Raw genomic sequence first — 26614 nt, 5'->3', positions numbered from 1 at the left:
GAGTTAAAACGGTTTAGTCTGCATTTTTAAAATCACTTCATTATAAAACTTAAGTGATTAAAATAGTGTGTTAGTAGTTGTTGATGTCTTTAAGACTCTTTAATATTGACTCAAGAACACTCTTTGACTTCATCTTACATGTATAATGTGAGCCATGATGTCAACTATATGATCATCTACATTTACTATATGATCATATACATCAACTATATGATCATCTACATCTAGTATATGATCATCTACATCAACTATATGATCATCCACATCAACTATATGATCATCTACATCTACTATATGATCATCTACATCTACTATATGATCATCTACATCTACTATATGATCATCTACATCAACTATATGATCATCTACATCAACTATATGATCATCTACATCAACTATATGATCATCTACATCTACTATATGATCATCTACATCTACTATATGATCATCCACATCAACTATATGATCATCTATATCTACTATATGATCATAGGGACGGCGTGGCGCAGTGGAAGAGTGGCCGTGCGCGACCCGAGGGTCCCTGGTTCAATCCCCACCTAGTACCAACCTCGTCATGTCCGTTGTGTCCTGAGCAAGACACTTCACCCTTGCTCCTGATGGGTGCTGGTTAGCGCCTTGCATGGCAGCTCCCTCCATCAGTGTGTGAATGTGTGTGTGAATGGGTAAATGTGGAAGTAGTGTCAAAGCGCTTTGAGTACCTTGAAGGTAGAAAAGCGCTATACAAGTACAACCCATTTATCATTTATATTTATTTATCTACATCTACTATATGATCATCTACATCAACTATATGATCATCTACATCAACTATATGATCATCTACATCTACTATATGATCATCTACATCTACTATATGATCATCTACATCAACTATATGATCATCTACATCAACTATATGATCATCTACATCAACTATATGATCATCTACATCTACTATATGATCATCTACATCAACTATATGATCATCTACATCTACTATATGATCATCTACATCTACTATATGATCATCTACATTTACTATATGATCATCTACATCTACTATATGATCATCTACATCAACTATATGATCATCTACATCAACTATATGATCATCTACATCAACTATATGATCATCTACATCTACTATATGTGTCACATCGTGGTGAGGGAAGTCCTGTTTTGGGGTTGTCTGGCAAACTTCCTGTTTTATTTTGAAAATTCTAATCCTCCTCTCGTTTCAGGCCACTTGCTCTTCCTCCTGTGTCACTGGTCTGATGTCTCTCCTGATTGCCTGATTGTGTCCACCTATGTCACCCTTCCTCATGTGTATATAGTCCTCGTCTTCCCCTGTCTTGTTGCCAGAGTATATCGTCTCGCTACGTACCTCCAGCCTTGTCCACAGCCTTGTCCACAGCCTTGATAAGTATTGTCTCGCTTTATTTATTGATTTCTTTGTTTCCTCTGAGAGAGTGATTTTCTTTTGCTAAAGTTTTTTCGGTCATGTCTTTTTGTATCAATTTTCATAGTGCCTTGTCTTCTTTTTTCGTCCTTCTGGAGCGCTTTTAGTTTGCAAGCTTCTCGACTTCTTTTCATGAGTAAAATTATCTTTTTGTAGATTATCATAGATTGTTGGTTTTTTGTTATTAGACTTGTATAGAAATTTTGCTATTGCCTTTTCCTCCTTATGGAGTGATTTTCTGTTTATTGCCTTATGTCCTATGCTACACACCCTCTAGTTACTCAAGTATATCATAGATAGATTTTGTAGCCACTTTGTTTAATCACTCTGTCCAAGAGATAGCAAAGAAAACTAATTAAATAAAGTCTGAGTCAATTGTCTCTCTTCTGCATCTGAGTCCTCATTTTTGCCAAGACTTAACAGTATACTCTGGCCAGTATGGACTCAGCAGAGGCTAAACAACTGACGGAAATCTTGCACACCCAGGAATCACGGCTCGCCCGACAGGAGGAGTTTCAGACGGCGATGGCAGCAAACATGGGTCACCTTTCCTCCCAGCTACAAGGACTACTTGAGCAGTTTGCTCGACCAATTCCGGCGTCACAGCCCCCCACGACACCCGCTGCTCCCACTCTGTCTTCACCTCCCCCTGGAGCCGGATGCAAGCTGGCCCCTCCGACGCCATATGCTGGCGCTCCTGGTTTGTGCAAAACGTTTTTGATAGACTGTGCTATTAATTTTGAATTGATGCCCCATGCATTTCCCACTGAACGTTCCAAGATTGCTTTCATGATTTCACATCTTACGGATAGAGCTAAGGCGTGGGCTTCTGCCGAATGGGGGCGGAACTCGTCACTCTGTCACTCCTTCACAGACTTTCAAGCTGCGCTAACCAAGACTTTTGACCCGGTGACCTCTAACAGAGAAAAGGCACAAGAACTAAGCAGTTTAAAGCAGGGCAGCGGTTCCGTGTGTGACTACGCCATCCGCTTCCGCACGCTGGCAGCAGAAAGCGGGTGGGACGACACGGCTCTTTACGATATTTTTCTGAAAGGGCTCAGTGCTTCCATACAAGACCTCCTCGTTCCCCTGGACCTACCCAACAATCTAGATGCCCTCATCGCGCTCGCCATCAGGACGGACAACCGACAGGCCCAGCTCAAACGACAGCGAGGTGAAGGATCGGAAGCTGCAGAAAGAACCACTAGTTAAACCCATTAGGGCCAGGTCTCTGAATGGTAAGGAGCTTTTCACCATCACACACATCAGTGAACCTTTCCAAATGAACATTGACGGCCATCAGGAACAAATTTGTTCATATTTGATTATTTCTCCTTCTCATCCGTTGATCTTGGGGTATCCATGGCTGTACCAGCATAATCCTCGTGTGGATTGGAAGACAGGGAAGATCAGTGAATGGGGAAGGGAATGTACCCAGAACTGTAATTTTTCTACGGCCCAGAAAGAAAATGTCAAGGAAATTAATCTTTTCTCTACTAATCCTGTCACAGACTCAGAATTTCCGGACCTGAATTCTGTCCCCCCCTGTTATCACCATCTACGACAAGTCTTCAGCAAGACCAAGGCCCTGTCACTTCCACCCCACCGTTCCTACGACTGTGCCATCGATCTACTGCCCGGGGCCACAATTCCCAAGGGGCGTCTGTACTCCGTCTCTGGTCCAGAAAAAGCTGCGATGAACGATTACATCTCGGCATCACTGGAAACTGGCTTGATTCGCCCGTCATCATCGCCAGCAGGAGCAGGGTTCTTCTTTGTGAAGAAGAAAGACGGGTCGTTAAGGCCCTGCATCAATTACAGTCCCCTGAATGACATTACCATCAAGAACCGTTACCCTCTTCCCCTCATGTCTACTGTCTTCGACCAACTCCAACAGGCTAAAATATTCACCAAGCTGGACCTACGCAACGCTTACCATCTGGTCCGAATAAGAGAGGGAGACGAGTGGAAGACCGGATTCAACACACCCAATGGTCATTATGAATACAGAGTCATGCCTTTTGGTCTCACCAATGCCCCGGCCGTGTTCCAAGCCATGATCAACGAAGTACTAAGAGACTTCCTGGACCATTTTGTCTATGTTTACCTTGATGACATATTGATTTATTCACCTGACAGTGACACTCACCAAGACCATGTAAATCAGGTTTTAAAGAGACTCTTAGACAATGATCTATATATTAAAGCTGAAAAAAGTGTTTTTCATGCCGACACTGTTTCATTCCTGGGCTTCATTGTAGCCCCTGGAAGAGTGCAGATGGATACGGCTAAAGTTAGCGCTGTGGCCGATTGGCTGACACCTGACAGCCGCAAGAAAGTTCAGCAATTCTTGGGATTTGCTAACTTTTACAGGCGGTTTGTCAGAAACTTCAGCGCAATAGCTGCTCCTCTCCATGCTCTTACCTCCACCCAGGTGCGGTTCCACTGGTCTCCAGAGGCAGAGAGGGCATTCCAGACGCTCAAGCACCGCTTCACCTCAGCGCCCATCCTCACCATTCCGGACCCGCAGCGCCAGTTCGTCGTGGAGGTGGACGCTTCTAATGAAGGAGTTGGAGCAGTGCTGTCTCAACGCTCTCAGCAGGACGGGAAGATGCATCCCTGTGCCTTTCTGTCGCGGCGGCTGTCCAAAGCTGAAAGAAACTATGATGTCGGCAATCGGGAGTTGCTGGCGGTGAAGCTCGCTTTGGAGGAATGGAGGCATTGGCTCGAGGGGGCCGAACACCCATTCATCGTCTGGACAGATCACAAGAACCTGGAATACATAAAGAAGGCTAAGAGACTCAACTCTCGCCAGGCCAGGTGGGCGCTTTTTTTTAATCGCTTTTCTTTCTCGCTCTCCTACAGGCCGGGGTCCCGCAACGTCAAGCCAGACGCCTTGTCACGATTATTCGACCCCGAGCTTGAGGCCAAGAAACCTGAGACCATCCTTCCACTGAACTGTGTGGTAGGAGCGGTAACTTGGCCAATAGAAACTGAGGTAACGCAAGCTAACGGTGTGGCCCCGCGACCTAGGGGATGTCCTGTTAATCGATTGTTTGTCCCCACTGAGCTGCGTCCCCGGGTGTTTCATTGGGCTCACACCTCGCTGCTTTCGTGTCATCCGGGAGTTAAAAGAACAATGTTTGTGATCTCCCGGCGGTTCTGGTGGCCAGCCATGGAGACGGAGGTCCGGGAGTACGTAGAGGCCTGTTCGGTCTGTGCCAGGAACAAGACGTCTTCCAGGTCTCGCATGGGACTTCTCCAGCCGCTCCCCATCCCCTCCAGACCGTGGTCAGACATCTCGATGGACTTCGTTACAGGCCTCCCGGTCTCACAAGGTAACACCACCGTCCTCACTGTGGTCGACAGATTCTCCAAAATGGTCAGATTCATCGCGATGCCTGAATTACCATCCGCCAAGGAGACGGCAGGGACTATGATGACTAATGTATTCCGAGTTCATGGATTTCCCAAAGACATTGTTTCAGACCGGGGACCTCAGTTTGCATCACGGTTCTGGGGGGAGTTCTGCCGACTCATTGGAGCCAAGGCCAGCCTGACATCAGGATATCATCCGAAAGCCAACGGCCAGACCGAACGACTTAACCAGCAGCTGGAAACCGGCCTCCGGTGCTTGGTCTGCCAGAACCCCTCCACATGGAGCAAACACCTGGTCTGGGTAGAGTATGCGCACAATTCGCTGCCTACATCAGCCACTGGCCTCTCTCCCTTTCATTGTGCCTTAGGGTACCAGCCCCCTCTCTTTCCAGAGAATGAGTCAGAAGTGTCGGTCCCCTCCGCCCATGCCATGGTCCGACGTTGTCACCGCATTTGGGCAGCCGCCCGTCAAGTATTGATCAGACAACGAGATCGGATGAAGAGAGCGGCAGACCGCAAGAGACGACCTGCGCCTAAGTACCAACCCGGTCAGAGAGTCTGGCTTTCAGCCAAGGACCTACATCTCAAGGTCACATCAAAGAAACTGGCACCCCGCTTTGTAGGTCCATTCCCAATTACCAAGCTCGTCGGACCTGCAGCAGTTCGGCTTCGTCTGCCCCGATCCCTCCGCGCCTATCCCACCTTCCACGTCAGTCAGGTCAAACCAGTCAAAGAAAGCACCATGGTCCCACCCACCACGTCCCCTCCACCACCCGAAGTAATTGAAGGTGGAGCAGTATACAAAGTTAAACGCTTGTTGGCAGTGCGTAACCGGGGCCGGCCGGGGCAGACAATTCCTGGTAGATTGGGAAGGATACGGACCTGAAGAGAGACAGTGGGTTCCTTCCCGCCACATTGTCGACCCCACTCTCATCAGGGACTTCTACAGAGACCACCCTGAACAGTCTGGGCCGTTGGGAGTCGGCCATAGAAGGGGGGGTACTGTCACATCGTGGTGAGGGAAGTCCTGTTTTGGGGTTGTCTGGCAAACTTCCTGTTTTATTTTGAAAATTCTAATCCTCCTCTCGTTTCAGGCCACTTGCCCTTCCTCCTGTGTCACTGGTCTGATGTCTCTCCTGATTGCCTGATTGTGTCCACTTGTGTCACCCTCCCTCATGTGTATATAGTCCTCGTCTTCCCCTGTCTTGTTGCCAGAGTATATCGTCTCGCTACGTACCTCCAGCCTTGTCCACAGCCTTGTCCACAGCCTTGATAAGTATTGTCTCGCTTTATTTATTGATTTCTTTGTTTCCTCTGAGAGAGTGATTTTCTTTTGCTAAAGTTTTTTCGGTCAAGTCTTTTTGTATCAATTTTCATAGTGCCTTGTCTTCTTTTTTCCTCCTTCTGGAGCGCTTTTAGTTTGCAAGCTTCTCGACTTCTTTTCATGAGTAAAATTATCTTTTTGTAGATTATCATAGATTGTTGTTTTTTTGTTATTAGACTTGTATAGAAATTTTGCTATTGCCCTTTTCCTCCTTATGGAGTGATTTTCTGTTTATTGCCTTATGTACACACCCTCTAGTTACTCAAGTATATCATAGATAGATTTTGTAGCCACTTTGTTTAATCACTCTGTCCAAGAGATAGCAAAGAAAACTAATTAAATAAAGTCTGAGTCAATTGTCTCTCTTCTGCATCTGAGTCCTCATTTTTGCCAAGACTTAACAATATGATCATCTACATCTACTATATGATCATCTACATCTACTATATGATCATCTACATCAACATATGATCATCTACATCTACTATATGATCATCTACATCTACTATATGATCAACTATATGATCATCTACATCTACTATATGATCATCTACATCTACTATATGATCATCTACATCAACTATATGATCATCTACATCTACTATACATCTATACTATATGGCTCCAAGCATCCTATTGATTTGAAGTGAACATTTGTCCCAACGTGTCTGATCAATGAGTGCATTAGTGTTCCCATCATGCACTTGGGTCGCTGCCAACCTCCCACACAGCGGTGATGTCATACATGCGGGCCCCTCAGGAGCCGCGCTCTCAGTCCCTTGGTGCCTGGCAACTAAGTGTCTCCTTTCTCGCAGACAAGGAGGGTTTCATCACTCCATCATTTTATACTGCTTGTCCCTCTCACACTGCCAGAGTCCTGCTCACTCATCAGTCCTAGTCCCCTCATAGGGCCTCAAACATCACATCTCCAGTATTGCTTTACAACGTCCTGAATGAAGCAGAGCCAAGGCTAAATAAAGTCAAATGATCAATAATCAATAACATGAGAGTTCAGTATGGAGGCCCCTGATTGGCTCAGCTTGACTGAAGTGCATTCAAAGAGTGGAAAGAGACTCCACTTGGACTTCATCACAGATTTGTACTTGAAAAAAGTGTTTTTATGCTCTTGCTATGATTCATCATTATTGATTCTTACTTTGCAGAAAACTGCATAATTGTTATTGTTGGCATATTTTATTTACTGAAGATGTTTTCTCTTATTCAGCCAAATAATAACCACAATAATAATATCATAGAGATGTAAAAAGCTAACACATCTTTTCAACATTATTACCTTACATGCTCATCCAGGGCCAGCAGGACCACATCAACTAATAACAACAATACTGACAACTAAAATGATGAATAATCATGATTGATAACCAAACCGTGATTAAATTATGGACTGATTAGCATTAGCTTGCTAGCCATCTTAAATGCTAACATGAAAACAAAAGACATTAACGTCTTTCCCCATTAAGAAACGTCACACCCCAATCTAAACTTGTATAAACACATTAGTGTCTAAATTATCATGATACAGTATTCACATTAAACAAACTACTAAGATACAGTACTCACATTAAACATAAACTACTAAGATACAGTATTCACATTAAACATAAACAACTAAGATACAGTATTCACATTAAACATAAACTACTAGAATACAGTATTCACATTAAACATAAACTACTAAGATACAGTATTCACATTAAACATAAACAACTAAGATACAGTATTCACATTAAACATAAACAACTAAGATACAGTATTCACATTAAACATAAACTACTAGAATACAGTATTCACATTAAACAAACAACTAAGATACAGTATTCACATCAAACATAAACAACTAAGATACAGTACTCACATTAAACATAAACAACTAAGATACAGTATTCACATTAAACATAAACTACTAAGATACAGTATTCACATTAAACATAAACTACTAAGATACAGTATTCACATTAAACATAAACTACTAAGGTACATTATTCACATTAAACATAAACAACTAAGATACAGTATCCACATCAAACATAAACAACTAAGATACAGTATTCACATTAAACATAAACTACTAAGATACAGTACTCACAATAAACATAAACTACTTAGGTCGAGTATTCACATTAAACATAAAAAACTGAGATACAATACTCACATTAAACATAAACAACTAAGATGCAGTATTCACATTAAATAAACAACTAAGATACAGTATTCACATTAAACATAAACTACTAAGATACAGTATTCACATTAAACAAACTACTAAGGTACAGTATTCACATTACATAAACAACTAAGATACAGTAGTCCCATTGAACATAAACTACTAAGATACAGTATTCATATTAAACATAAACAACTAAGATACAGTATTCACATTAAACATAAACAACTAAGATACAGTATTCACATTAAACAAACAACTAAAATACAGTATTCACATTAAACATAAACAACTAATATACAGTATTCACATAAAATAAACAACTAACATACAGTATTCACTTTAAACATAAACTACTAAGATACAGTATTCACATTAAACATAAACAACTAAAATACAGTATTCACATTAAACATAAACAACTAAAATACAGTATTCACATTAAATAAACAACTAAGATACAATACTCACATTAAACATAAACAACTAAAATACAGTATTCACATTAAACATAAAGAATGTTGTGTCTTTGCACAAAGTTGTGGATATGAAGTCCACAGTGTCAAGTTGAAACAGACGATGTCATCAACAGGAAGTGAACTCACGTGATGTCAGACAAACAGGAAGTGACAAAACATAGTAGAAATTAAAATGGAAGAAGATAAACAAATTTATTTACACAAATAATAAATAATAATTTAATGTTTCCTCTGCCAAGAAAGTATAATGTGTTTATTTATTTTAGTTATTAAAAAGTTAGTTAAAATAATTTAGTGTGTATTAGTACTTTTTGAGCACGTTCAACAACAACAACAACCACCACAATAATAATAATTACTGTAATGACTTCATGATGGTTGTGATGGTTTATTAGAGACTCCTCCTTCACAGACACACAACCTCTTTGATCACAGACACACAACCACTTTGATCACAGACACACAACCCCTTTGATCACAGACACATAACACACAGACACACAACCCCTTTGATGGCTTTGGGTTGTGATTTTTCATCAAGAGCACAATTTGGATAACAGACAAAGATTTTATTGTTTAGTATTTCCTATATTCCAATGACAATGTTCACATGTCAATATATATGTGCCAGGAATACTACTTTATTGCATGTGGACGTCTACACAACTATCACACAATCACACATCCATTACAAATAAATACATATATATATATATATATATATATATATATATATATATATATATATATATATATATATACAGAGCAATCTTTTGAAGCAGACACACAACACAAATACACAACACAAATACACGGTACACAAAGACACACTACACAACGTGCACAACACAAAGACACACTACAAAGTGCACAACACAAAGACACTACACAGTGTGCACAACACAAAGACACACTACACAAAGCTACAAAACACAAAGACACACTACAAAGAGACACTACACAAGGTGCACAACACAAAGACACACTAGACAACGTGCACAACACAAACATTACACAAACACACACAACAAATACATACTACACAACATGCACAACACAAAGACACACTACACAACATCCATCCATCCATTTTCTACCGCTTGTCCCTTTCAACACAAAGACACACTACACAAAGACGCACTACACAAAGTGCACAGCACAGACACACTACACAAAGACACACAACAGAAACACACTACACAACGTGCACAACACAGACACACTACACAAAGACACACAACAAAGACACTACACAAAGTACACAACACAGACACACTACACAAAGTGCACAACAGAAACACACTACACAACGTGCACAACACAGACACACTACACAAAGTGCACAACACAGACACACAAAACAAAGACACACAACAGAAACACACTACACAACGTGCAAAGACACAGACACACAACACAAAGACACACAACACAGACACGCTACACAAGGTGCAGAAGCGCATGCGCAGTATATACTGTACTCCACTATCACTGCATGTTTTCGTTTGCTCACTCCATGACGCAATGGGAGGGATGACGTCACTCCATGACGCAATGGGAGGGACGACGTCAGGCACTCACCCAGAAGACGGCGGTGAGGGCGAGCAGCAGGTACTTCACGCACGTCATCCCTCCGTGCACGTTGCTCATCCTGTCACGTGATGCCATCACACCCGGCCCGAGTCCAGACGTGATTGCGCGCCGTCGCGGTTCAGCTGGGCGGACGTGCGCGTTCACGCTCACGTTTTCGCCTCTCGCGACGACGCCGCAAGCTAAGTCCCGCCCATCGCTGATGGTGCGTGCGCCTGCGTCCCAGCTATGGTCACGTGGTGTAAACAACATGACCAACAACAATACTAATAGTACTACACAGTATTTATCAGAGGTGGGACCAAGTCATTGTTTTGCAAGTCACAAGTAAGTCTCAAGTCTTTGCCCTCAAGTCCGAGTCAAGTCCCGAGTCAAGACAGGCAAGCCCCGAGTCAAGTCCAAAGTCAAGACTGGAAAGTCTCAAGTCAAGTCCTAAGTCCTGCATTTTGAGTTTCGAGTCCTTTCAAGTCCTTTTAACCACAGACTAATATATTAACACAGATTGTGTATGCTTTTCAAACGCTGTATTTATTTATTAAAACAAGTGCATTTTATATTGCAGGAAAGAAAATTGTGCTGACATTGCACTTTATAATAGCACTATTAACCAGTCATTTTAAACATTAACTCATTCCTTTACAGAACAAACACATTGAAAAATAAAGTGCAAATGTACTTATTTGTACAAAAGTGTTAACATTGAAAAAACATGACATATATGTGAACATAACAAAAAAGTTGTACTTTTTATATGTCAGGGCCCTATGCTGCATTGCATTTGCAAAAGACCAAATTAGCCAAGAGTCTGTCAGTCATTTGTGCACGATGGGGGCGTAGTATGATGCCACCATGGCTGAAAACTCGCTCCACTGGAGCACTGGAGGCAGGCACTGCCAAGACTCTCATGGCCACTCGGAACAGTGAAGGAAGAGTCTTCATGTTCAATGCCCAGAACAAAAGGGGGGAGAGAGTTGTTTTGGGTTGGTGCACTACTTGTAAGTGTATCTTGTGTTTTTTATGTTGATTTAATTAAAAAAAGAAAAAGAAAAAAATTTTTTTTCTTGTGCGGCCCGATACCAATCGATCCACGGACCAGTACCGGGCCGCGGCCCGGTGGTTGGGGACCACTGAGGTAAACAACCAACAGTATGTCAGAAAGCTAGCTAAAACGGTACACATATTCATAATATAGTATACATTTTAACTGACCTTTATTTTACTATTTTTGTCTCTTTTTAGGTGGCTAAAATACGCGGTGCTGCTGACCGCCGTCTAACGTTACGTGTGATATGTTGACTAACGTAACCCTGCTTAAAAAAAATCACTGAACAAAAAGTATGAATAAGGTAGTGAACTGCAACAGATTCCCGTGTTTGCAATAACGTTATAACGTTAGCAGTGAGTTTACAGCCTCACTGATTTAACTACACAGCAAATAAAAGTCACGTTACTTAGCCAATAAACGTTATCTTACATTCAAAACTTACCGTTCTTTGTGCAACTTCAAATGCCGGACGAAGTTGGAAGTTGTTGCCTCTCCATCAGTAATTTTCGAACCGCATGTGTTGCATACTGCAAACCGTTTTGTGTTGACCACCTCGTAATTTTTATACCCAAACAAAATTATTTTAGGTATCATTTTTTGTTCACTGGCGTGTGGTTTGGACATGTCTTCTTCGTTGGTTGTCCTGCAATTTGATTGGATGAATGCTGTGTGATGAAAACAAAGAAGATCTAATTTGATTGGCTGTTGTACTGAGACCACACCAGCTGACACACGCAACGCTGATAGACAAGTACACAATGAAAAATACGGAGCGCTCCCGAATAACTTTTTCATCTTTGGGTTTTGGGGAAAGTAGCAAGTCATGTCAAGTCATGTCAATTCAAAAGGCTCAAGTCCAAGTGAAGTCACAAGTCATTGATGTTAAAGTCTAAGTCGAGTTGCAAGTCTTTTTACATTTTGTCAAGTCGAGTCTAAAGTCATCAAATTCATGACTCGAGTCTGACTCGAGTCCAAGTCATGTGACTCGAGTCCACACCTCTGGTATTTATGATGAATAATACTCTATAATTAGTATTCATTAAGTACCACCATAATGACAGTAGTGTAGTAGACCTAAGTATTTAATAAATACCACCATAATGACAACATTAAATACAGTAGTGTAGTAGACCTAAGTATTCATTAAGTACCACCATAATGACGACATTAAATACAGTAGTGTAGTAGGCCTAAGTATTCATTAAGTACCACCATAATGACAACATTAAATACAGTAGTGTAGTAGACCTAAGTATTCATTAAGTACCACCATAATGACGACATTAAATACAGTAGTGTAGTAGACCTAAGTATTCATTAAGTACCACCATAATGACAACATTAAATACAGTAGTGTAGTAGACCTAAGTATTCATTAAGTACCACCATAATGACAACATTAAATACAGTAGTGTAGTAGACCTAAGTATTCATTAAGTACCACCATAATGACGACATTAAATACAGTAGTGTAGTAGACCTAAGTATTCATTAAGTACCACCATAATGACAACATTAAATACAGTAGTGTAGTAGACCTAAGTATTCATTAAGTACCACCATAATGACAACATTAAATACAGTAGTGTAGTAGACCTAAGTATTCAGTAAGTACCACCATAATGACAACATTAAATACAGTAGTGTAGTAGACCTAAGTATTCATTAAGTACCACCATAATGACGACATTAAATACAGTAGTGTAGTAGACCTAAGTATTCATTAAGTACCACCATAATGACGACATTAAATACAGTAGTCTAGTAGACCCAAGTATTCATTAAGTACCACCATAATGACAACATTAAATACAGTAGTGTAGCAGACCTAAGTATTCATTAAGTACCACCATAATGACAACATTAAATACAGTAGTGTAGTAGACCTAAGTATTCATTAAGTACCACCATAATGACAACATTAAAATACAGTAGTGTAGTAGACCTAAGTGTTCATTAAGTACCACCATAATAACAACATTAAATACAGTAGTGTAGTAGACCTAAGTATTCATTAAGTACCACCATAATGACAACATTAAATACAGTAGTGTAGTAGACCTAAGTATTCATTAAGTACCACCAGAATAACAACATTAAATACAGTAGTGTAGTAGACCTAAGTATTCATTAAGTACCACCATAATGACAACATTAAATACAGTAGTGTAGTAGACCTAAGTATTCATTAAGTAGGAGTGGAGTTTTTGAGTCTGTTTAGCTGATTGGAGAGCTAGCTTGCGCAGCCAGTGGGTCCATGACTAGTGGGGGGTGCTGGAGCCTATCCCAGCTGCATTGGGGTGGTAGGTGGGGTACACCCTGGACAAGTCACCCCCTCATCGCAGGGCATTAACATCATTAATAATCAAATATATTGAAATATATGTATTGTTTCTGTCCAAATGGAAAGAATGAATACATTTAGTAAAAAAAGTTAAGCTACTTTATTGATGCATTTTATTTTGTGGGCCACATAAAATGAAGTCAGATGTGGCCCCCGGCCCCTGAGTTTAACACCCGTGGTGTATTGCTGACGCTGCATTATATCATTTGTGCAACAGTCAAGCAAATATTGATAAATATTGACCTGCTTTGTGTTCCACATGCAGCTTTCATCATCTTCATGATTAGCATACAGTCATCATCATCATCATCATTGGATCATGATTAGCATACGGTCATCATCATCATCATCGGATCATGATTAGCATACGGTCGTCATCATCATCATCATTGGATCATGATTAGCATACGGTCATCATCATCATCATTGGATCATGATTAGCATGCAGTCATCTTCATCATTGGCATCATGATTAGCATACCGTCATCTTCATCATTGGATCATGATTAGCATACAGTCGTCTTCATCATTGGCATAATGATTAGCATACCGTCTTCTTCATCATTGGATCATGATTAGCATACAGTCGTCATCATCATCATCATCATCATCATTTTCATGATTAGCATACAGTCGTCTTTATCATCAGATCATGATTAGCATACAGTCGTCATCACCTCTAATGGCAGTAATGAGCATCTCAAATAAACAGAAGAAGTCCTAGAGAAGTTTCTTAAGCACAGAAAATATGACTAAAGCTGTATTGTCATTGTCACTTTAATTGAATTGTCAGAACAAATGAATTATTCATCGACTTTAGCACAATATCATCGTGTGTTCATCACTTATTTGAGTCCCTCCTCGTGCACAGGACTTCTTTTTGAGGTTCATGTGTTGAATAAATAATCATCTTTACCATGAACACATGCTTTCATAAACTCTTAGTAGGTGACACACAGTTCATGAATATGATTAATGACAATATTGGAGTGGGCCCTGGGCCCTTGTGTAGTGGATAAGTTGGGCTTAAGAACCCTGTCTTAAAGGTTCTCATTACATTTGTGATCTCGTCAAGATTTAATTAACAAAAGAGAGTAACTCGACACATATTCAATGAGTGTTCTTTTTTCCTAGTCAACCAGATTGTAACATAACGCATGCGCACTGTGCATATTAAAGCAAATCAAGTGTCACGTTCTAATTTACCGTAAAGTACAAAAGCAAATCGACTTTGCCAGCTTTTAATTGTTGCCAGCAGCCTATACGTAATCGATTCCTTAGTGAGTTGTAGTTTTCGAGCCTTTATATAATCGAATACAAGCTAGTAATCAGATACTAGTTTGTCCCGTCAGCCGGTCAGAAGACGCGTCCTTACGTTGGGTGTACACTAGAGGGCAGTGTGGTATTGAAGTTACTGCATGACTTTATTTATTTATTTATTTATGTATTTATTTATTATTATTTGTTTATTTATAAATCTTTATTTATGATATACAACAAAGTTGCTGCATGGCTTTTTTTTTTCTTTTTTTTTGTAATTCATTTTAAAAATCTTTATTTATAATTTGCAACATTTACATACAAAGTTGCTGCATGTTTTTTTTATTTTTTATTTTATTTTATTTTTTAAATTTACTTTTATAAATATTTATTTATAATTTGCAACATTTACATACAAAGTTGCTGCATGGCTTTTTTATTTTTATTTTTTTTAAATTTATTTTTATAAATCTTTATTTATAATTTGCAACATTTACATACAAAATTTCTGCATGGCTTTTTTATTTTTATTATTATTTTTATTATAAATCTTTATTTATAATATGCAACATTTACATACAAAGTTGCTGCATGGTTTTTTTATTTAATTTTTTTTAATGTATTTTTATAAATCTTTATTCATAATTTGCAACATTTACATACAAAGTTACTGCATGGCTTATTTTTTTTTAATTTTTATTTATTTTTATAAATCTTTATTTATAATTTGCAACATTTACATACAAAGTTGCTGCATGGCTTTTTTTCTTTTTCTTTTTTTAAAATTTATTTTTATAAATCGCTATTTATAATATGCAACATTTACATACAAAGTTGTTGCATGGGTTTTTTTTATTTTTTTTAATGTATTTTTATAAATCTTTATTTATAATTTGCAACATTTACATACAAAGTTGCTGCATGGCTTATTTTTTTATTTGTATTTATTTTTATAAGTATTTATTTTTCTAAATCTTTATTTATAGTTTGCAACATTTACATACAAAGTTGCTGCATGGCTTTTTTTTATTTTTATTTTTTCAAATGTATTTTTATAAATCTTTATTTATAATATGCAACATTTACATACAAAGTTGCTGCATGGCTTATTTTTTTAATTTTTATATATCTTTATTTATAATTTGCAACATTTACATACAAAGTTGATGCATGGCTTTTTATTTATTTATTTTTTTTATTGAATTTTTATAAATTGTTATTTATAATATACAACATTTACATACAAAGTTGCTGCATGGCTTTTTTTCTTTTTCTTCTTTTGAAGCCTGACCTGCTGCTGACCTGCTGCTGACCTTCTACCGCTCGTCCATCGAGAGCCTGCTGACCTACTGTATTACGGTATGGTACGGCAGCTGCACTGCAGCAGACAGGGAGAGGCTGCAAAGAGTGGTCAAGACGGCTCAGAAGATCATCGGCCGCCCTCTCCCCTCTCTGACGGACATCTACACCTCCCGCTGCCTCAACAGAGCCAGTGCCATCATCAAAGACAGCACCCACCCTGGCTCTGACCTGTTCCACCTGCTGCCCTCTGGGAAGCGCTACAGGTGCATTAAAACCAAAACAAACAGGCTAAAGAACAGCTTCTTCCCCAGGGCCATAACCATCCTGAACGGACTGCCCCATTGTCCCTCATAACTGCCTTCTCTTCGGTGCAATAACCCATTCCACCAACCACCCTGTTTTTGTTTTTGTTTTTTTCATGTATATATTCATTTCACACCATATTCATTGCACTTCTACATTTTTTATATTTTTATATATTTGCACATTGTTTTTCTAGCATGCACACATCGCACTGTATGGAATGGCCTCAATCTCGTTACCTTGCGTAATGACAATAAAGCTGATTCTGATTCTGATTCTGATTCTGATTCTGATTCTGATTCTGATTTTAAATGTATTTTTATAAATCTTTAATTATATTTTGCAACATTTACATACAAAATTGCTGCAAGGCTTTTTTTAATTTAATTTTTTTTAAATTTATTTATATAAATCGTTATTTATAATATACAATATTTACATACAAAGTTGCTGCATGGCTTTTTTATTGTTATTTTGTTTAATATATTTTTTTAAATCTTTATTTATGATATGCAACATTTACATACAAAATTGCTGCATGGCTTATTTTTTTATTTGTATTCATTTTTTTTTATAAATCTTTATTTATAATTTGCAACATTTACATACAAAGTTGCTGCATGGCTTATTTTTTTATTTTTATATATTTTTCTAAATCTTTATTTATAATTTGCAACATTTACATACAAAGTTGCTGCATGGCTTTTTTAAATTTAATTTTTTTAAATTTATTTTTATAAATCGTTATTTATATTTTGCAATATTTACATACAAAATTGCTGCATGGCTTTTTTTTAATTGATCAACTTTGGAGTCAACTGAATTATATATTTCTTTTTTGTTGTCATCTCCTCCACCTAAAAGCAGTTTGAAGAAAGACACCCAGCATGGATGTAAGTGTTTAATAAATAATGTTGTCCTCGGACCAGGTCTGGACTAGAAAGACTTCCAGGTTGTTGTTGCTGCTTCTTCAGCACAAGTTGCAACCTGCCGAGTCAGAGGAGTGTTGTCTTCTACTTGGCATTGAATGACCTTGACACATCTTAGACACCTTGTTTGCACTTTCATGAACCAGAGAGTGTGGAGAAGTTTGTAACGAGAATGAAAAGAGTCCAATGATCACCTAGAAGTGTGTCTTCAAATATTAGTGGTACAAGATGTCAGATTTAAGGTGACACGGGACTGGAAAGTGAGGTCGGGTCAACTCTGATCAAGGTCGTGTCCACAAAAATATTAAAAAAAAAAAGCTATTTTGGTTTCTCATCCACATGCAAACCTGGGTTTTGGTCCTTAAAGAGGAACTGCACTTGTTTTGGAATGTTGCTTATTGTGAGAGACAAGAACATATTTGTGGTTTTATGGTTTGTGTGTATTGTAATTTGTACTAATCAGCTGGTTCTGCCTCTAAATCACTTTCAAATGCATTCAAAAACTGTCAACAATACTTCCTTTACGTTGTCTAACCTGTCTAATAACAAACTGAACAACGTTGTTTTTGTAAGAGAGAACACTGAGGAACTCTACTTCTAGCGTACGAACACATGACCTTGAGATGGCATGCTACATGTTAGCCTTAAGCTAGCTTCTACGTCCGCACCTGAATGCCTTTTGGTGCTCAGTAGCTCTTTTTTTTTGACAGAACATTTTTTTCTCTTCCTCATCTGCGCCAACGTTTCAGCCTCTCTTTGTGCTCGCTCCTCTTCACAGGCAGCAGCTCATCCTCAGTATGTTCAGCTTCAAAAAGATGAGGTCCATGAATGCTCATTTGTCCAAAAATAGTTGTCTTTGTCGTCTATTACGAAGTCGGCTTTGATTAGCTGACACGCGTGTTTGTTGACGGAAGTACGACTTATCTCACACCTTCTCCTCATTTAATGTATTTTCTTTATTTCCATGACTATTTCCATTGTAGATTGTCACATCAAAACTATGAATGAACACATGTGGAGTTATGTACTTAACAAAAATAACTGAAAACATGTTTTATATTCTAGTTTCTTCAAAATAGCCACTCTTTGCTCCGATTACTGTTTTGCACACCCTTGGCATTCTCTCCATGAGCTTCAAGCACACCCCTGAAGTGAAAAGCATTTCGGGTGACTACCTCTTGAAGCTCACGGAGAGAATACCAAGAGTGTGCAAAGCAGTAATCGGAGCAAAGGGTGGCTATTTTGAAGAAACTAGAATATAAAACATGTTTTCAGTTATTGTTTTTTTGTTAAGTACATAACTCCATATGTGTTTATTCATATTTTTGATGTGACAATCTACAATGGAAATAAAGAAACCACATTGAATGAGGAGAAGGTGTGTCCAAACCTTTGACCGGTACTGTGTATTTATGTACTGTATATATTTACAGTGTGTATATGAAACTTGGATGATGGTTTAGAAGTTGTTTTAAAGGCCTTTGGGTGCAACATAGGTGACTTCCATTAGCTGCAATGTTAGCTGCATCTTGCTAACATTTTTTTTCTCTTTAGAATCCTAATAAATAGGCAAGTGTGTTCTTGTCTCTCATAAGGAGTATGAGTGATGGACACAATCGCCCCCAAAAAGTGCAGTTTCCCTTGAAGCGTGTTAAAAGTACGACTTCAGGTGTAATTTGTCACTAGACTAATGGATTTTTTTCTTTCTTCTGATCAGTCCATGAAAGTCCTTGTTGACAAAGTGGTAGAGCAAACATGTTGGTGTGGACAAGACCTCAGTCGGGTGGTGGCACCTCTCAACTCTCCTGTCATGACGTGGGTCATACCAAGGAGCATCAGGGCAATAAACATGTGACTTCAACACAATAATGCTGATAAAGAATGGAGTAAACCATGAAAGTCACAGAAATGTAAACTCTCTCTCCACTTTTCTTTTTGAACTCCTGTGGTAATATTGTGATATTATTATTATTATTGTTGTTGTTGTTGTTGTTGTTGTTGTCAGCCCTCATACTCATTGGTACAAAGTCATCACTAGTTAGTGGCACCATCCCTCCAATGTGTGATCCTCATGTTCAAGATTTGGAATTGGGGGTTAAATCACCAAAAATGATTCCCGAGCGTGGCCACCACTGCTGCTCACTGCTCCCCTCACCTCCCAGGGGGTGGAACAAGGGGATGGGTCAAATGCAGAGGACAAATGACACCACTTTAACTTTATATCTCTATGTGCCAACATTTAAACAATTGTAAAAACATATTTAATGTGAAAATATAAACAACACAAGCAGTGAAGTTGTCACGTTGTGTAAATGGTAAATAAAAAGAGAATACAACAAATCCTTTTCAACTTATATTCAATTGAAGAGACTGCAAAGACAAGATATTTCATGTTCACACTGAGAAACTTTGTTCTTTTTTGCAAATAATCATGAAGTTAGAATGTAATGGCAGCAACACATTGCAAAAAAGGCATTTTTACCAGTGTGTTACATGGCCTTTCCTTTTAACAACACTCAGTAAACTGAGGAGACACATTTTTGAAGTGGAATTTTTTCCCATTCTTGCTTGATGTACAGCTTAAGTTGTTCAACAGTCTCCCTTCTCATATTTTAGCCTTCACACATTTTCAATGTCTGGACTACAGGCAGGCCAGTCTAGTACCCACACTCTTTTACTATGAAGCCACGTTGATGTAACACCTGGCTTGGCATTGCCTTGCTGAAATAAGCAGGGGCGTCCATGATAATGTTGCTTGGATGGCAACATATGTTGCTCCAAAAGCTGTATGTACCTTTCAGCATTAATGGTGCCTTCACAGATGTGTAAGTTACCCATGTCTTGGCCACTAATACACCCCCATACCATCACACATGCTGCCTTTTACACTTTCACCCTGGAACAGTCCCCATGGTTCTTTTCCTCTTTGGTCCACAGTTTCCAAAAACAATTACAAATGTGGACTCGTCAGACCACAGAACACTTTTCCACTTTGCATCAGTCCATCTTAGATGAGCTTGGGCCCAGCGAAGCGTTTCTGGGTGTTGTTGATAAATGGCTTTGGCTTTGCATAGTAGAGTTTTAACTTGCACTTACAGATGTAGCAACCAACTGTAGTTACTGACAGTGGTTTTCTCAAGTGTTCCTGAGCCCATGTGGTGATATCCTTTACACACTGATGTGGCTTTTTGATGCCTGAGGGATCCAAGGTGTGTAATATCATGGCTTACGTGCAGTGATTTCTCCAGATTCTCTGAACCTTTTGATGATATTACGGAGCGTAGATGGTGAAATCCCTAAATTCCTTGTTAAGAAATGTTGTTCTTAAACAATTTGCTCAGGCATTTGTTGACAAAGTGGTGACCCTCACCCCGTCCTTGTTTGTGAATGACTGAGCATTTCATGGAAGCTGCTTTTATACCCAATCATGGCACCCACCTGTTCCTAATTAGCCTGTTCACCTGTGGGATGTTCCAAATAAGTCTTTGATGAGCATTCCTCAACTTTGTCACTCTTTTTTGCCACTTGTGCCAGCTTTTTTGAAACATGTTGCAGGCATCAAATTCCAAATGAGCTAATATTTGCAAAAAAGAAGAAAGTTTCTCAGTGTGAACATGAAATATCTTGTCTTTGCAGTCTATTCAATTGAATATAAGTTGAAAAGGATTTGTTGTATTCTGTTTTTATTTACCATTTACACAACCTGACAACTTCACTGCTTTTGGGGTTTGAAGAAAGAAATCAAATATTCAAACTCACAATTTGCAGCACCAGTCAGAAGTGGTAAGGCACGCTCATAGTTGGTTGATTGGAGTAGAAGTGGTGGACAAACTCTCTCACCTTGTCCCACAAGATTAGAAATGACCTTGTGAGTATAAACCTGCAAGCTAATCAATGTTTTGCTGTAGTTGGGCAATGGTGGCTTGAAGAACATCAAGTCAAAATGAGCAGTGTGACTCGCTACAAGTCGACATGGCACTTCCTGGTGTTGCAACCTGTGATTGGATACTCACTTGTGATCACAAGTGAGCATCCAATCACAGGAGGCGTTCATGTATGGCAGCCGAGGAAGGCCTACTCTTGTGATCTGATTGGCCGTCACAACAGTCGACTGTACTCGACCCACATTGTTGATCCAGAACACTTGGGACATATTTCATGCAACACTGGCAACTACAAACCCCGCTTCCATATGAGTTGGGAAATTGTGTTAGATGTAAATATAAACGGAATACAATGATTTGCAAATCATTTTCAACCCATATTCAGTTGAATATGCTACAAAGACAACATATTTGATGTTCAAACTCATAAACTTTATTTTTTTTGCAAATAATAATTAACTTAGAATTTCATGGCTGCAACACGTGCCAAAGTAGTTGGGAAAGGGCATGTTCACCACTGTGTTACATCACCTTTCCTTTTAACAACACTCAATAAACGTTTGGGAACTGAGGAAACTAATTGTTGAAGCTTTGAAAGTGAAATTATTTCCCATTCTTGTTTTATGTAGAGCTTCAGTCGTTCAACAGTCCGGGGTCTTCGCTGTCGTATTTTACGCTTCATAATGCACCACACATTTTCGATGGGAGACAGGTCTGGACTGCAGGCGGGCCAGGAAAGTACCCACACTCTTTTTTTACGAAGCCACGCTGTTGTAACAAGTGCTGAATGTGGCTTGGCATTGTCTTGCTGAAATAAGCAGGGGCGTCCACGGAAAAGACGGCGCTTAGATGGCAGCATATGTTGTTCCAAAACCTGTATGTACCTTTCAGCATTAATGGTGCCTTCACAGATGTGTAAGTTACCCATGTCTTGGGCACTAATACACCCCATACCATCACACATGCTGCCTTTTCAACTTTGCGTCGATAACAGTCTGGATGGTTCGCTTCCCCTTTGGTCCGGATGACACGATGTCGAATATTTCCAAAAACAATTTGAAATGTGGACTCGTCAGACCACAGAACACTTTTCCACTTTGCATGAGTCCATCTTAGATGATCTCGGGCCCAGAGAAGCCGGCGGCGTTTCTGGGTGTTGTTGATAAATGGCTTTGGCTTTGCATAGTAGAGCTTTAACTTGCACTTACAGATGTAGCGACCAACTGTATTTAGTGACAGTGGTTTTCTGAAGTGTTCCTGAGCCCACGTGGTGATATCCTTTAGAGATTGATGTCGGTTTTTGATACAGTGCCGTCTGAGGGATGGAAAGTCACGGTCATTCAATGTTGGTTTCCGGCCATGCCGCTTACGTGGAGTGATTTCTCCAGATTCTCTGAACCTTTTGATGATATTATGGACCGTAGATGTTGAAATCCCTAAATTTCTTGCAATTGCACTTTGAGAAACGTTGTTCTTAAACTGTTTGACTATTTGCTCACGCAGTTGTGGACAAAGGGGTGTACCTCGCCCCATCCTTTCTTGTGAAAGACTGAGCATTTTTTGGGAAGCTGTTTTTATATCCAATCATGGCACCCACCTGTTCCCAATTAGCCTGTTCACCTGTGGGATGTTCCAAATAAGTGTTTGATGAGCATTCCTCAACTTTATCAGTATTTATTGCCACCTTTCCCAACTTCTTTGTCACGTGTTGCTGGCATCAAATTCTAAAGTTAATGATTATTTGCAAAAAAAAAAAATGTTTTTGAGTTTGAACATCAAATATGTTGTCTTTGTAGTGCATTCAATTGAATATGGGTTGAAAAGGATTTGCAAATCATTGTATTCCGTTTATATTTACATCTAACACAATTTCCCAACTCATATGGAAACAGGGTTTGTAGTTAGCTGAAGTCTGGTTGGATTAAAGCTCTAACATAACAAGAGCAAGACTGGAGTCTAACATGACATGAAGACAATACGACCAATACCTTTTGTATTTAGGGAAAGTCAATTAAAAATCAAATCAACTTTTATCAATTTATGCTCATGATTGGTGTTCGTCCAGCAGAGAAGGTGCACCGCTGTCATCAACATACCATAGGAACATGTGCATCTTCTCAACACGTCCAAGTGGAGTCCGTGTTGGGTCTGACCCAGGACCTGCAGAACCCACAGCTGGACATAGCACTAATAATTTACCCTGAAGTGGTCCACAGCTTGTCGTGTCACTGACGCCATGACTTGCGGCTGAGCACGCACACGCAGGCCACGTTGATGCGGATGAGCCTCCAGGCCACCAGCTTCTTGAAGGAGGTCAAGGCGCGGACGAAGGTGTGCGAGTTGGTGCAGTGAGAGTTCCAGTGGCGGCCGTCGATGCCCAGGCACCCTGAGTCCCTTGCCTGCGAGCTGTGACACGTGGTCTCGAAGAAGTACTGCTTCTTGTTGACATTGTTGATGTTGACATCCGGCAGAACCGTCACCTCATTCCCCGAGATGTCCGTGGCTTTGGTCTTGTTGCCCACCCACATGCTGACGCTCTCGCACACAGAGTACACGCCTCGGCCCTGAGGCTGGCCCGCTCGCCTTCGGCTTCTACGCCCCGCGGGTTCGGCGTCGGGGGGCTGGACGCTGAAGAGCACCCTGGGGGAGAGCCTGCGCCGCTTGTTGAAGATCTTAGGGTCCACTCTTGGGACGGAGTCGCCCGGAGCCTCCTGGTGTGCGGTGGGGACGCCGCCCGAGTCCTCCTTGACGGCGGCCGCGGCCTGGGCACTGAAGAAAAGCAACAGGACCAGCATAGATGACCTCATGGGCACACCGCCTGTGGGGACAGCACAACTTCAGTCTCAACCACCCGGACCTTCTGATCACCTGTTCAACCATTTACCTGCACCGACTGACTGGCCTGAAAGTCCAGGTTTTTGTAAACATGGAAGACCATCTACATCTTTTTGTGGCAGCAGAACCAAGTCACTAACAGACCCTATTTTTCAGGCTGTAAGGCAAACTTCAAATCCTTTCATTTTCTCCCAATGCGCCTCATAACCCGGTGCGCCTGATGTACGGAATCATTCTGGTTGTGCTTACCCACCTCCAAGCTATTTTATTTGTGGCAGTAGAAACACTTAATGTGTTCACGCACTAAGACCAGACTTAATGCATTCACACACTAAGACCAGACCTAATTTGTTCACACACTAAGACCAGACTTCAGTAGAACTGAAGATGACAGAATGTGAGTGAGTGAGTGAGTGAGTGAGTGAGTGAGTGAGTGAGTGAGTGAGTGAGTGAGTGAGTGAGTGAGTGTCAGAACTTGGAATAGTCCAGTGTCAAACCAGTTCTTACTCCTGTGGACCTCAGCCAAGGTTTATTTGGAGTTTTAGTCTTAATAATCTTCTTGTCATCCTTCTTAGCAAACAGTGAGAGTAGACATGTTGGTACCTGTGATGGCACTGTTGGCGGGCTGCGTACGCTTAGGGGGCGGGGCTTTACTGTACTACTACAGTTGGCACTGGTCACGTGACTCCTAATTACACCTTGTGAAGTCTCAAAGTAATACTTAGACTCACACGGTTTTCATTGAGGGCCACACGGTCCTCAGACTATGAACCATCTTATTACACAATGACTTTGTTTTCTACGTGCAATGTGAAGAAAGACTAGAATGTACGCTCATATTCAATATTAGTTTGGGCATCTTAATGTCGGACGTCTTTACCTTCTGAGAGTCTCCTGGAGAACTGGACCACCTGGTCTGAGGCACCTAGAGGTTGTGAAGAGCTGCCTTAGGACCTCCTGCCATGTGGCCTCCTGCCAGTCCAGACTCCTGTGACCTGCAACTGAGACACCAGCAGACTTTCAGTGACCTGAGAACAATGTTGTGCTGACAGTAGTGTTGACTTTCAGCTGAGACACCAGCAGACTTTCAGTGACCTGCCAACACTATTGTGCTGACAGTAGTGTTGACTTTCAGCTGAGACACCAGCAGACTTTCAGTGACCTGCCAACACTGTTGTGCTGACAGTAGTGTTGACTTTCAGCTGAGACACCAGCAAACTTTCAGTGACCTGAGGACACTGTTGTGCTGACAGTAGTGTTGACTTTCAGCTGAGACACCAGCAGACTTTCCTAGACCTGAGAACACTGTTGTGCTGACAGTAGTGTTGGCTTTCAGCTGAGAGACCAGCAGACCTTCGGTGACCTGAGAACACTGTTGTGCTGACATAAGTGTTGACTTTCAGCTGAGACACCAGCAGACATTCAGTAACCTGGCAACACTGTTGTGCTGACAGTAGTGTTGACCTGCATCTGAGACACCAGCAGACTTTCTTAGACCTGAGAACACTGTTGTGCTGACATAAGTGTTGACTTTCAGCTGAGAGACCAGCAGACTTTCAGTGACCTGATATCACTGTTGTGCTGACAGCAGTGTTGACTTTCAGCTGAGAGACCAGCAGACTTTCAGCGACCTGATAACACTGTTGTGCTGACAGTAGTGTTGACTTTCAGTATCATGTTGTATGCATGCATGTGTGATGTATCATGTTGTATGCATGCATGTGTGATGTATCATGTTGTATGCATGCATGTGTGATGTATCATGTTGTATGCATGCATGTGTGATGTATCATGTTGTATGCATGCATGTGTGATGTATCATGTTGTATGCATGCATGTGTGATGTATCATGTTCTATGCATACATGTGTGATGTATCATGTTGTATGCATGCATGTGTGATGTATCATGTTGTATGCATGCATGTGTGATGTATTATGTTGTATGCATGCATGTGTGATGTATCATGTTGTATGCATACATGTGTGATGCATCATGTTTTATGCATGCATGTGTGATGTATCATGTTGTATGCATGCATGTGTGATGTATTATGTTGTATGCATGCATGTGTGATGTATCATGTTGTATGCATGCATGTGTGATGCATCATGTTGTATGCATGCATGTGTGATGCATCATGTTGTATGCATGCATGTGTGATGCATCATGTTGTATGCATGCATGTGTGATGTATCATGTTGTATGCATGCATGTGTGATGCATCATGTTGTATGCATGCATGTGTGATGCATCATGTTGTATGCATGCATGTGTGATGTATCATGTTGTATGCAT

The 26614-nt window shown here is 40.3% G+C and overlaps 2 protein-coding genes across 2 annotated transcripts in view; both read right to left on the bottom strand.

Moving 5' to 3' along the window:
* Nucleotides 1-10536, bottom strand: part of LOC133582965 (tetraspanin-2-like) — a 34018-nt gene extending 23482 nt beyond the window's left edge. The window contains exon 1 of the mRNA XM_061937082.1: nt 10407-10536. Within this exon, the coding sequence (XP_061793066.1) occupies nt 10407-10493 (87 nt within the window). The 5' untranslated portion in view covers nt 10494-10536. The remainder of the gene's footprint in view (nt 1-10406) is intronic.
* Nucleotides 10537-23707: 13171 nt separating this feature from the next.
* Nucleotides 23708-24289, bottom strand: ngfb (nerve growth factor b (beta polypeptide)). Its single transcript, XM_061928832.1, has one exon. The coding sequence runs from the start codon at nt 24287-24289 to the stop codon at nt 23708-23710; it is 582 nt and encodes a 193-aa protein (XP_061784816.1).
* Nucleotides 24290-26614: the final 2325 nt, after the last annotated feature.

The sequence above is a fragment of the Nerophis lumbriciformis genome, linkage group LG03 (genome assembly GCF_033978685.3).
Source record: "Nerophis lumbriciformis linkage group LG03, RoL_Nlum_v2.1, whole genome shotgun sequence".
Taxonomy (NCBI): Eukaryota; Metazoa; Chordata; class Actinopteri; order Syngnathiformes; family Syngnathidae; genus Nerophis; species Nerophis lumbriciformis.
This window is presented reverse-complemented; position numbering and strand designations above follow the sequence as displayed.

What these genes read in the sequence shown, in the direction of transcription:
- ngfb (XM_061928832.1), bottom strand. Translation starts at nt 24,289, where the DNA reads ATGAGGTCATCTATGCTGGTCCTGTTGCTTTTCTTCAGTGCCCAGGCC.